This window comes from Alexandromys fortis, unplaced genomic scaffold (assembly GCF_014885135.2).
Source record: "Alexandromys fortis isolate MF-2015 unplaced genomic scaffold, M_Fortis_MF-2015_v1.1 scaffold_122, whole genome shotgun sequence".
Lineage (NCBI taxonomy): Eukaryota > Metazoa > Chordata > Mammalia > Rodentia > Cricetidae > Alexandromys > Alexandromys fortis.
In genome coordinates, this window is record NW_026068004.1 from 1,656,951 (window position 1) to 1,668,414 (window position 11,464).

Genomic DNA, 11,464 nt, shown 5'->3' on the forward strand with positions numbered 1-11,464 from the left:
ATATTATTGTCTTGCTCCTCCCCGCCCCTTCAAAATGTGAAAACCATTCTCAGCTTCCGAATCGGTCAAAAACAAGTGGCTGGACATCCCGGACGGTAGTGCGTTGGCAGTGGGTCATAACTGCGGATAATTCCCCCGGTTGATCGGACCAAGGCTTGTTTCCTCCAGCACCACCAGCACCGGAGCATCTGGACCGCAAGCCTCCAGGCTACGCAACACCGCAGCAGGCGGGAAGGGGTGGAGCCTGCAGCCGCGACGCCCAGAGGCCGACCTAAGGGGAAGGGCGACGGAAAGGGGCAGTGTCTAGCGGCGACTTCCGGCGGAAAGGAGAGTCAGGAAGATGGCTACCACCAAGCGTGTGTTGTACGTGGGTGAGCAGGCGCGGGTGCTAGGCGGAGACTGGGGAATGTGAGGAAGGCGATCAGCAGCCGGCTCTGTCGAGGGGCTTGCTGGACGTGAGGGTGTGAGCCGAGATGGGGGGAACCGTTCCGGCGACCTTCCTAGTCCACTAAACGCACAGGAACCCCCAACCAGTGACAGGAAATAGTGACAGGAAATAGGGGCTTCCAAATCCTCCCGCCCACTAGTTTTTACAAACATTCAATGCGGGAATGTCTGGGTCTCTGCCTTTACGAAAGGAGTTACCAGACAAGGCAGAAGAAAGTGGGGATTAACCTAAACACCAAACTTGGATAAGCGCGGTAGTAAGGACGAACAGTGATGGCAGGAACTTGGTGAGTGCCAGCTTTCTGTTGCCGGGACGCAGGAGTTGAGCAGGAGTTAGGCATGGGGCAAGTCAGAGTAGAGGCAAAACTGTTAGCTGTACTGGAGCCGAAGCCCAAAGATGTAAAGTAGTCTGACCCCTGGGGACACGTGGTCATTTTTCGCGAAACTGGGGAAACTGAGGAAGCAAAGTGGAAGTGAGGTTCGGGTGATAGCCCTGTGTGCTCTGCTATTTAAGGAGCTCTCCTTTCCCTTGAGGTCGGTGACGTTGAAGACTCTGAGGTCTAAGATAACTGATGGATGCGTTTCCACGCTCACAAAAACATTCCTACTGGGTTGGGGGCGGTTGACACAGGGAATGGAGGCAGGGAGGTCACATAGGAAGCTGTTGTGGAATCGTGGAGATCGATTCGGATCTGTTTGAAAAAAAGGTTGGCGAAAGGAAGCTAACGTGGGCGGGCAGGAGAAGAGCGGTGTTTGTGTTGATGAAGGCCTGGGTGGGATGGCACGCCAATGGGCTGCGGCGTTTTCCGCACGAAAACAGAGGCTCAGAGTGCAGAATGCCCCTGTATTGTTGGCAGGTGGGCTGGCAGAAGAGGTGGACGACAAGGTTCTCCATGCTGCTTTCATCCCATTTGGAGACATCACAGATATTCAGATTCCTCTGGACTATGAAACAGGTGGGTCCTTTGGGCGTCTCTAATGAGAAAGAATTTTGAAAGATTAAAGTCACATGGGCCATGGTGGCCCATGCCTTTGATCCCAGCACTCAGGAGGTAGAGGTAGTTGGATCTCAGTGAGTTCCAAAATAGCCAGAGTTACATCGAGAAACATCTTCTCGAAAAACCACCAAAACAAGCAAATAAACGAAAAAAGTCATATTCCAACTCAAAAGTTACATTCTTAGACTGGAGATATAGCTCAGAACTCTTGCCCAACGTGTGAGGCCATGGACTTTATTCCCCACACTAACCACACATACACACATGCACAGAGAGAGAGAGAGAGAGAGAGAGAGAGAGAGAGAGAGAAGAAAAAATAGCAAGATCCTTAAACTCTCTGAGCCTAGGGAATCTTTTTTACCAGTAGTTGCTGGGCATGGTGGCACATGCCTGAAATCCCAGTATTTCAGAGGCTGAGGCAGGAGGATAGAGTTTAAGGACAGTCTTCATGGTGGGACACTGTCTACAAAAATACATGCAAAAAAACAGTTCTATTGATTTTTGGGGTGGCAGTTGAGATAGGGTTTTTCTGTGTAGCCCTCACTGTCCTGGAACTCACTCCATAGACCAGGCTAGACTTGAACTCACAGAGATCTGCCTGCCTCTGCCTCCTGAGTGCTGGGTTTATAGGCATGTGCCACCACCACTGACTGACTTTCTAATGGATTGTATAACTAAGTTGACATTATTGTGTGTGGACTTTCCAGATTTTAGAATTTATGCTTTATGTGTAGTTGATGATCAAACTGTATATTTGGTTGGTGGCTTTTTGCCTGTTTTAAAACAATCTCACAGTTTTGTCCAAGCTGGGCTCTTAACTGTGATCCTTTTGCTTTACCTTCCTAAGTAATTGGTACCCGAGGTACATACTATGGATTCAAGTTGTATATTTGGATAAACAGTTGATAAACTAAATAACCTACCTTGCTTGTTGTACTGCATGAAAGGTTAAGTTGTATGCTTAACTTTCATAGATGAATGGAATGCCCTTTAAAAAATGCTCTTTCTTTATTCATTTCTGTGTGGTATGGCAGTCAGAGGACAGTTTGCAGGAATTGGTCCTTCTACCATGTGGCTCCTGGGATTGAACTCAGATTGTCAGACTTGATGGCAAGCTCCATTACCCACTGAGTCATCTCACCCGTCCTCTGCTCATTCTAAAGTTTACAAATAAACTTTAGAGCCAGGCGGTGTTGGCACACACCTTTAATCTCAGCACGCAAGAGGCAGGGGCAGCTGACTCTCTAAGAGTTCAGGGCCATCCTCTACAAAGTGAGTTCCAGGACAGCAAAGGTTACACAGAGAAACCCTGTGTCAAAATGAAGGGAAGGAAGGAAGAAAAGGAAGGAAGGAGGGAGGGAGGGAAGGAGGGAAGGAAGGAAGGAAGGAAAGAAAAACCAGTTCAGGGCTGGAGGGATGGTTTAGTGGTAAGAGCACTGGCTGTTCTTCCCAGAAGACCCAGATTCAAGATTAAATTCCCAGCACCCACATTGTAGCTCCCAACTATTTGTAATTCTAGTCCAAGGGGGAATCCAGTGTCCTCTTCTGGCCTCCTCTGGTACTGTACACACATGGTCTTTAGACATGCCTGCAGGCAAAACACCCATACACATAAAAACTTTAAATTACTTAGTTTTATCCATAGAAAATGTTTATTATTGCCTTAAATATTATGTAAAAGGGATCACAGAATGGGATTCTCACTTTCTAGTGAGTGGGTGGGATTTCTGGTTGTGTCATATGACCGACTTGTGACTGTTCTTTTCTTCCATTGCCTCACATGGTAATTACTTACACTGTGTTTTTCCTTTTTGCAGAAAAGCACCGAGGATTTGCTTTTGTTGAATTTGAGTTGGCAGAGGTGAGTCTTCTGTACTACCCTTGTTTAGTCTGTGCTTCCTCTAGAGCAGTGGTTCTCGCCCCTTTGGGGTCACATATCAGAATTTACATTACTGTTCATAACAGTAGCAGAATTACCTTATGAAGTAGCAATGAAATAATTTTATAGTTGGGGTCACTACAACATGAGGAACTGCATCAAGGGTCGCGGTTATATGGAGGTTGAGAACCGCTGCTGTGGAGGAAGCTGTTTCTGCTTACTTAGGTTTTGGGTCTTAGGCTGGTGCTTTCGGAAGTGCTGTGTGGAGGAGAGCGCCCTGTCAGACTGTTCTGTGGGTAACAGCTCGGCCTGTCAGACCCTGCTTGTCATGCGGTGGAGCGCTTACAGCTCTGTTCACTGAGCATCCTTGCCTGGCAGTGCTGGCGCCCATCTCTTGTGCCTTCAGCTAGAAGCAGATCATGGCCCTACAAACCAGAAAATTGCCCACTAACAACTTTTAAAAGACTTTTTCCTGTTTGATTTGCTACCAAGTGTGTATTTAGACACACCAGAAGCACTCAGATACAAGCCTAAACTCAGATCTTGCATTTCCTTGGCAGGATGCTGCAGCGGCTATCGACAACATGGTACGGCTGGGATCCTCGTTCTAACTGAAGTTGCCTTATGCTGGTATCCAGGCCTTGTTCAAATGTTGGCATTCTGAATCTCTGAAGTGTCATGATTGGGTGGGGAGGTAAATTTGCCATCAAGTAAAAATACTCATTGTGAACTGATCGCTGGTAAAGTCGGTTCCTGCTCAGACACCTCTCCACTTTAATAGTGTGCTTCCTGCCCGCCCTTCCCAACTGACCTTTCATGGGCCACCGCATGTGATGGTGAATAGCAAGCCCATTGCCCACTGACTGCCCACTGAAACTGCGTATTTGCACAAGGGGGAGGGCTTCATGATATGTTAGATCAGTTAGCAACTGAGAAGAGAAATCCGGTAAGAATAGCTGAAGGCCGTGCTACTGGTGCAGATTCACACAGCCTGGAAAAGTGCTTGGGAATGACGACGCTCAGCTCTGTGGCTGGCACAAGACACAAATGTGTCACTTCATGTCAGATATGAAATGCAAAGGATCATATCCTGTTGCTAGAATTTTGTTGGAAAAAGTCTTTAAAACTAATCATCTCTGTTTATAAGTTTCTTTATAAATCAGTGCGTAATCTGAAAGTTTAAGTAGCTGGATTTACAATCTTTCAGAATGAATCTGAGCTCTTTGGACGGACAATCCGTGTCAATTTGGCCAAACCCATGAGAATTAAAGAGGGCTCTTCCAGACCAGGTGAGTGGGCATCTCGTGGAGTGCTTGTCAGGTCCTAGGGTTTGGTCTCCTTCACATGAGTGCTCAGTGCTGCTTGTGGTGGACAGGAGTGGAGTGGGGACAAGTGGGTGGTTCACACCAGCCAAGGGTGTGCATTACCTTTATTGGTGAACAGCAGCAAAGCCAAAGTCATTGTTCCCCTTGAGAGGACCCAGCCTGATCTCTCACCTCCCAGTTTTCTTGGTATCCCATTCCTGGGAAAGGAAAGCCAGCAAAGCCTCTCTTTACCTTTGGCGTAGCTTTTCTCCTTAGTCCTACTAAGTGCTGGACCTCTGGGGAGTCCCAGGGGGAGCATAGTCTTGAGCATTGTCAAAGGGGACTTCCTGGCCAAGAGGACCACAGAGATGACCAAAGCATCTACCTGGCAGTTAAGGGACAGTCTGATTTCTTCACCTGTGTGTCTTTTCCTTCTAGTTTGGTCAGATGATGACTGGTTAAAGAAGTTTTCTGGGAAGACTCTTGAAGAGAATAAAGAAGAAGAAGGACCCGAGCCTCCCAAAGCAGAAACCCAGGAGGTGAGAAGGAAGGTGGTGCCTCCCCAAGAAGACAGGCTGAGCTTTCCGTCTTTATGGGGACTCAGACGCATGTGTTCACAAAATGCAGGGGGGTGGTGAACTTAGACCTTGGTGAAGGTGGTGCTGAGGAATGAAAGGGCACGGCTTTGGGGATGGCGTTTGTGCTGCTCCACACCCTGCCGGGCAGCCCTTCTGTGCTGAGGTCCTTGGCCTCATACAAGGTGACAAGACAGGTAGTGTTTTCCCTTTAGCTCGTGCGTGGTTTCTGGGTGTGCTAAGGCAATTCTGCCCTGGCACATTTCCTGGTTCTCAGCATATCCCTGTGACCAGTGGTGTAGGACTTTACTTCCTCAATGCTCCCTGTAAGGTTGGCATTCTTCTGTGCTGTGTTCATGGCACATGGGTTTTCTGTCCTTTTCAGCTGAAACGGTAGCAGCGCTCTTGGCTGTCTGCAGCCCTCCTGTGCTGCACTGTCGACTTTGATGGTCTCTGTTTATCCAACTCCAATCTCATAGGGGCAGTTGTGGTGCTGTGTTCGGGCTGTGCACTGCAGTGCGGTGCTGTGTTCGGGCTGTGCACTGCAGTGCGGTGCTGTGTTCGGGCTGTGCACTGCAGTGCGGTGCTGTGTTCGGGCTGTGCACTGCAGTGTGGTGCTGTGCTGTGTTCCAGAGATTACTTGTGTATCTACTTAGGGAACACTGGCACTAGCATTTCTTTTCTTTTTTCTTTCTTTTTTGTTTTTTCTTTCTTTTTTGTTTTTTTCCTGAGACAAGGTTTCTCTGTAGAACAGGCTAACCTCGAACTCACAGAGATCCACCTAACTCTGCCTCCTGGGTGCTGGGATTAAAGACATGTGCCACCACCACCCGCCACTAGCATTTCTGATTAGTATTTTTTTCCTGCACCTAGGGAGAACCCGCTACAAAAAAAGCGCGGTCAAATCCTCAGGTTTACATGGACATCAAGATTGGAAACAAGCCAGCCGGCCGAATCCAAATGCTCCTACGTTCTGACGTTGTTCCCATGACAGCAGGTAAGCAGACCCCTATGATCAGATTGGCAGGAAGCTGGTGGCTGAGCATTCTTCCCAAGGTTCTCACTGCCTCAGCTCTTATACCCTTGGCGTTGTTTCATGGCATCTAAGGTCCTAGGATCTAGTAACAGATCAGAACAGACATTGAAGCTTCATAAGTGCTAGTTCACTATTTTTTAATAATAGAGAGGTTTTTTTCATAGCAAGAGTAATATATTATTATGAATACATTGTGAATAATGTATTCATTGTTTGAAAGACATATTCACATATATATTCTAACAATATTACATTCAGCTCTATACTCTAGAAGTAACTAGTACTATTTCTAGTTTATTAAAATATTGACTTATTTTTTAATATAAATTTTTCTTTTACACATATAATTTAAGGAGTTATCACAAAAGTTGGTTTGAAAAATCACTAGTCCCTTTGTAATAATAGGGACCAACAAACCCCATTCACTACCCTGCCATCAGCACTATTGCTATTCTTCAGAGGCAGCCAGTTTCATTTCTTAGCTAATTATTTTGGTTTTGACTTCCATATTGGAAGATAATAGCTGTATATTCACCCCTCCCTTTTTAAATACATATTATATATATTATATATGTTTTTAGGCGTTATCTCTTGACTAACTGACTCTGAAAAGGAATTAGCATTTTCCTCCTTTTACACCTCCTTATCTATCTGGGTAGTTATGTAATTTTGGTCAGGCAGCTCATGGGTACCTGTTACCTGTAACTCTAGCTCCAAGGAATCTGATGCCTCTTTTGGGACCGACTTTGACTTGCACATGTTACCATACAGGCACATTACATGAATATGATTTTTTTTTTAAAAAAAATATTAGAAAAAAAGTGGCACACCGCTTTATTCCCAGCATTTGGGAGGCAGAGGCAGGCAGATCTCTTGAGTTCCAGGCTAGCCTGGTCTACATAGAGTTTCAAAATAGCCAGAGCTACATAGTGAGACCCTGTGTTGTGTATGTGTGTACATGCATGAGCATGACACATGTGGCAGTTAGAAGACAGTGTTTACAGTTCCAGGAGAGACATGAACAAATATCTGCTCACTCCAGAGAGGGAACTGAACACAACAGAGGGAAAATACCGTAAAGTTCATCATGCTGAGCCCACGACTTTATTGTGGTTCCTTATGGGAGTAAAGTAGGTAGGTAGCTAGAGGAGCAGAAATTGACCCAAAGTCAGCGCATCGCCAAAGGCCCATAATGACTCGTGAGAGCTGGGAACCTGGGGCTAACAGCTTCAGACAGTTTGATGGGTGTGAGATGACTGCAGGGCGCTCCAGTTGTCTGACAGTGTCTCCCACTGGTCCTTTCTGCTTAGAGAAGAAAGGATCCTATTGAATCCGGTCAGTTTGGGGACTTCTTGATGCTATTGAGTTATTTACTTCCTGAGTTGACAAGGAGCTTGTCGGATAGACTATTTCACTTCCTTTGGAACATCCTGAGTGTTAAGCTTTTCTTGAACAAGGAAAGCTTTATCTCAGAGGAAAGTACCACTTAATGGTCCATTCTGTCCCTCTGTTTTCACGTGGATTCTGTGGTTCATATTCGGGTCTCCAGGCTTGCACAGCAAGTGTCTGCCTTTACTTGCTGAACTGTTTTACTGTCCCTGGATTATTTTTATTTTTTCTCCCCATCCTTTTATTTTACTTTGTTTTATTTGGTTTGGTTTTTTGAGACAGGGTTTCTCTGTAGCTTTGGAGCCTGTCCTGGAACTAGCTCTTGTAGACCAGGCTGCCTCGAACTCACAAAGATCCGCCTGCCTCTGCCTCCCGAGTTCTGGGATTAAAGGCATGCGCCACCACTGCCTGGCCCCATCCTTTTCTTTTTTAAAACAACAACAACAAAAAATCACTTAATGGGGCTGGAGAGGTGGCTCAACAGTTAGAGAGAATTGATAGCTCTTCCAGAGGTCCTAAATTTAATTCCCAGCAACCACATGGTGGTTTGCGACCATCTATAATGAGATGTGGTGCTCTCTTCTACCAAGCAGGTCTATATGCAGATAGAGCACCATATACATAAAATAAATAAATCTTTTAAAAAAAAAAATCAGACTGGAGAGATGGCTCAGTGGTTAAGAGCATTGGTTGCTCTTTCAGAGGACCTGAGTTTGATTCCCAGCACCCACATGGCAGCTCACAACTGTCTGTAACTCCTGTCCCTGTGTGATACCCTCACACAGACATACATGCAGGAAAAACATAAATGTACATAAATACAAATAAATTATTGAAAAAATCACTTCATTATCACTTTTTTGTGTGTGGTTTGGGGATACAGCAGAGATAGAATGCACGTATTCTGTCCTGTTTATTGGGGTAGCATGTGGCTGTTTGGTAGTCAGTGTCATAATGGCGTCTAAGGAATAAAATGAGAATACAGTTAACCCTCTCCATCCATGGGATCAATATCTGTGAATTTAACTAACCACAGCAGAAATATGTGATGAGCCAGTCAGATGGCTCAGCAGGTTAAAGTACCTGCTGCCAAGTCTAGAACCTGAGTTCAAGCCCAGGACCCACTTGATAGAAGGAGAGAACCAAACCCTGCAAGTTGTCCTCAGACTTATACACACATGTACACACATATACACATGTGCAATAAATAAATGTAATAAAAATTTTAAATATATTTGAGGGGAGCCCTGCATCTCTACGAAGAATGCTTGTATTTTCCCCTATTATACACCCTAGATAATATAGTATAGCAACCATTTATGGAGTGTTTCTATTGTATTATGTATCATAGATAATATAGAGATGGTAGAAAAGATAGAGAATCCAGGCGAGTCCTGGGAACCATGTAGATACCCAGGAGCAGCTATGCAAGACTAAACAAGTAAAACATGTTTTATTCCCCCTCCCCATTTCATACCCCTTCACCTTGCTGGGTAGTTACCTTAATCTTGGTCAGGAGGCTGGGCTGTCTTCAACCTCAGCACCTTTTCCTTTCTCAATATCAGAGAATTTCCGTTGCCTGTGCACCCATGAAAAGGGCTTTGGCTTCAAGGGAAGCAGCTTCCACCGTATCATCCCCCAGTTCATGTGCCAGGGCGGTGATTTCACAAACCACAATGGCACAGGAGGCAAGTCCATCTATGGAAAGAAGTTTGATGATGAAAACTTCATTCTCAAACACACAGGACCAGGTAAGTGCAAATTCTGGTGTGGCAAATTCTGGAAGGCGGGGCTAGGGCAGGCTGTGACAGCCAGGACGGGCTGTGGTTGGCCAGCCACTGAAGAAAGGCATGCTGGGGTGAGCTGCTGGCCTCCAGTCTTGTGCTCTTCACATCCGTCTTTCAGTCCACCAGTCAGTGTTCCCTGCTAGCTAAAGTGTGTGCTTATCCCTGCAAGCGCCCTTGTGCCTTCAGCCTCTCTGTGTCCCCTCAGTCCCAATCAAAGATCACAGTTCATGCCTGCTTTTCTTCCAGAGACCTCCATATTAATCTGAGGTCTTGTCTCCTGCCAACCACAGATGCATGCTCTGACTTCCCTCTTGTTATAGAGGCCACCCCTCCCTATGAGGAAGTCTGTCCCTCTGTTCTACTTAGGAAGTTGGCATCTTCTGCTGGCTCCCTTTGACCTATAGAATGTGTTTCCCTTGCTTAGCCAGTTTGGTTCATCCGTGTCCAGGTATATAATCTCAATCTTTTTAAAAAAAAATTATCTTTGGACTCTTGTTCTTCTCACCAGCTGTCATCTTGACTCTACTTTTTAGCAAAACTTTTGGGGAAAAAATTGACAGACTCACTGCCCTTTTCTTCTAAGTCCTTCTATCTAGACTTTTAGCCCCAGATGGCCACTCAGACTTCTCTTGCTAAGAATGCCAACTGTCTTTCCTGCCTGTAGCCAGTTACCTGCCTCCCCTTGTTCCACCCAGCAGCATCCCGTACTGTGCCCTGTGCTCCTGTTTCTCGCCTTGCTCTGGTGGTCACTCCTCCAGCTTCCAGTTGCTTTGCCTGCTTCGCTACCTTTTTATCCCGTGCTTCCCCCTCCTTGATTCCTAAACACGACGGTGGCTCAGAGATCAGGTGCTTTCTCCATAGAAACCTCTATCCTGTGCCTTTGTTTTCTTCCTGAAAGTTTGTGCTAGATGGAAGTGCATGGATAATAAATTTTTCCTGCCTACGCTATTTTAAAAGTAAGAATGTCCTAATAGGTACAGGTACACCAGAAGACACAAAAGTTCTTCCGCTGTGTGCCACACTCAGATGCAGCAGTTAGAAGTAGAGAGATGTATCTACTGGCAATCCGAACACCGCAGACAGTATGCTGGTGCCAACTCTATTTTGTGCAGTGATGAATGAGATTTATATTGTAGTTGTAATTCCTGGGTTGTTTCTCACACTGTGTAGCCCTGGCTAACGTGGAATATGCCGTCTAGACCAGGTTGGCCTGGAAATCACAGAGATCCACCTGCGTCAGGCTCCCAAGTCCTGGGATTAAAGGCACACAACCACTGTGCCTGGTTTGATTTTTGTTGAGATAAGGTCTTACTTAGTATGTAGCTCAAGCTAGCACTGACCTCTGGATCCTCCTGAGTGCTAGGTTTATAGGCATGTACTGCCACATAGAGCTCCCTAGAAGATTCCATTATTGGGGAAAGCCCTTAAAACTTGGGGTTTCTGTAATATAATAGACTTAGTTCTTAAGGGACTAGAGAGATGACTCAGTGGTTAAGAGCACTGGCTGCTTTTCCTGAGGACCTAGGTTCAGTTCCTAGCACCTGCATGGTACCTCATAACTGTCTAACTCCAGTCTCAGGGAGCCTCTTATGACCTACCTCCTCTGGTACCAGGCAGACATGTGGGCCATAGACAAACATGCAGGCAAACACACAGACATAATTTAAAACACACACACACACACACACACACACACACACACACACAAAGAAATGGTGGTATATACCTTTAATTGGGCAGTGGTGATGCACGCCATTAATCCAGCACTGGGAGGCAGAGACAGGCAGATCTCTGTGACTTCAAGGCCAGCTTGGTCTACAAAAGAGTTCCAGGACAGGCTCCAAAACTACCCAGCAACCCTGTCTCAAAAAACCAAAAGAGAGAGAAAGAGCCAGGTGGTGGCGGTGCATCCCTTTAATCCCAGCACTCGGGAGGCAAAGGCAGGCGGATCTCTGTGAGTTCGAGGCCAACCTGGTCTATAAGAGCTAGTTCCAGGACAGGCACCAAAGCTACAGAGAAACCCTGTCTCAAAAATACAAGGGGGGGGGG

At 46.1% G+C, this 11,464-nt stretch overlaps 1 protein-coding gene across 2 annotated transcripts in view; it reads left to right on the top strand.

Annotated features, from left to right (window-relative positions):
* Positions 1–287: 287 nt before the first annotated feature.
* The window catches only part of Ppie (peptidylprolyl isomerase E), a 12,399-nt gene continuing 1,222 nt past the window's right edge, over positions 288–11,464 (top strand). The window contains exons 1-8 of one of the 2 annotated variants that reach the window (XM_050161421.1): positions 288–371; positions 1,305–1,403; positions 3,263–3,306; positions 3,885–3,911; positions 4,532–4,613; positions 5,067–5,167; positions 6,077–6,200; positions 9,194–9,379. In XM_050161421.1, coding sequence (XP_050017378.1) covers positions 341–371; positions 1,305–1,403; positions 3,263–3,306; positions 3,885–3,911; positions 4,532–4,613; positions 5,067–5,167; positions 6,077–6,200; positions 9,194–9,379 — 694 coding nt within the window. In that variant the 5' untranslated portion in view covers positions 288–340. The remainder of the gene's footprint in view (positions 372–1,304; positions 1,404–3,262; positions 3,307–3,884; positions 3,912–4,531; positions 4,614–5,066; positions 5,168–6,076; positions 6,201–9,193; positions 9,380–11,464) is intronic. The other variant, XM_050161422.1, reaches the window with a different exon arrangement.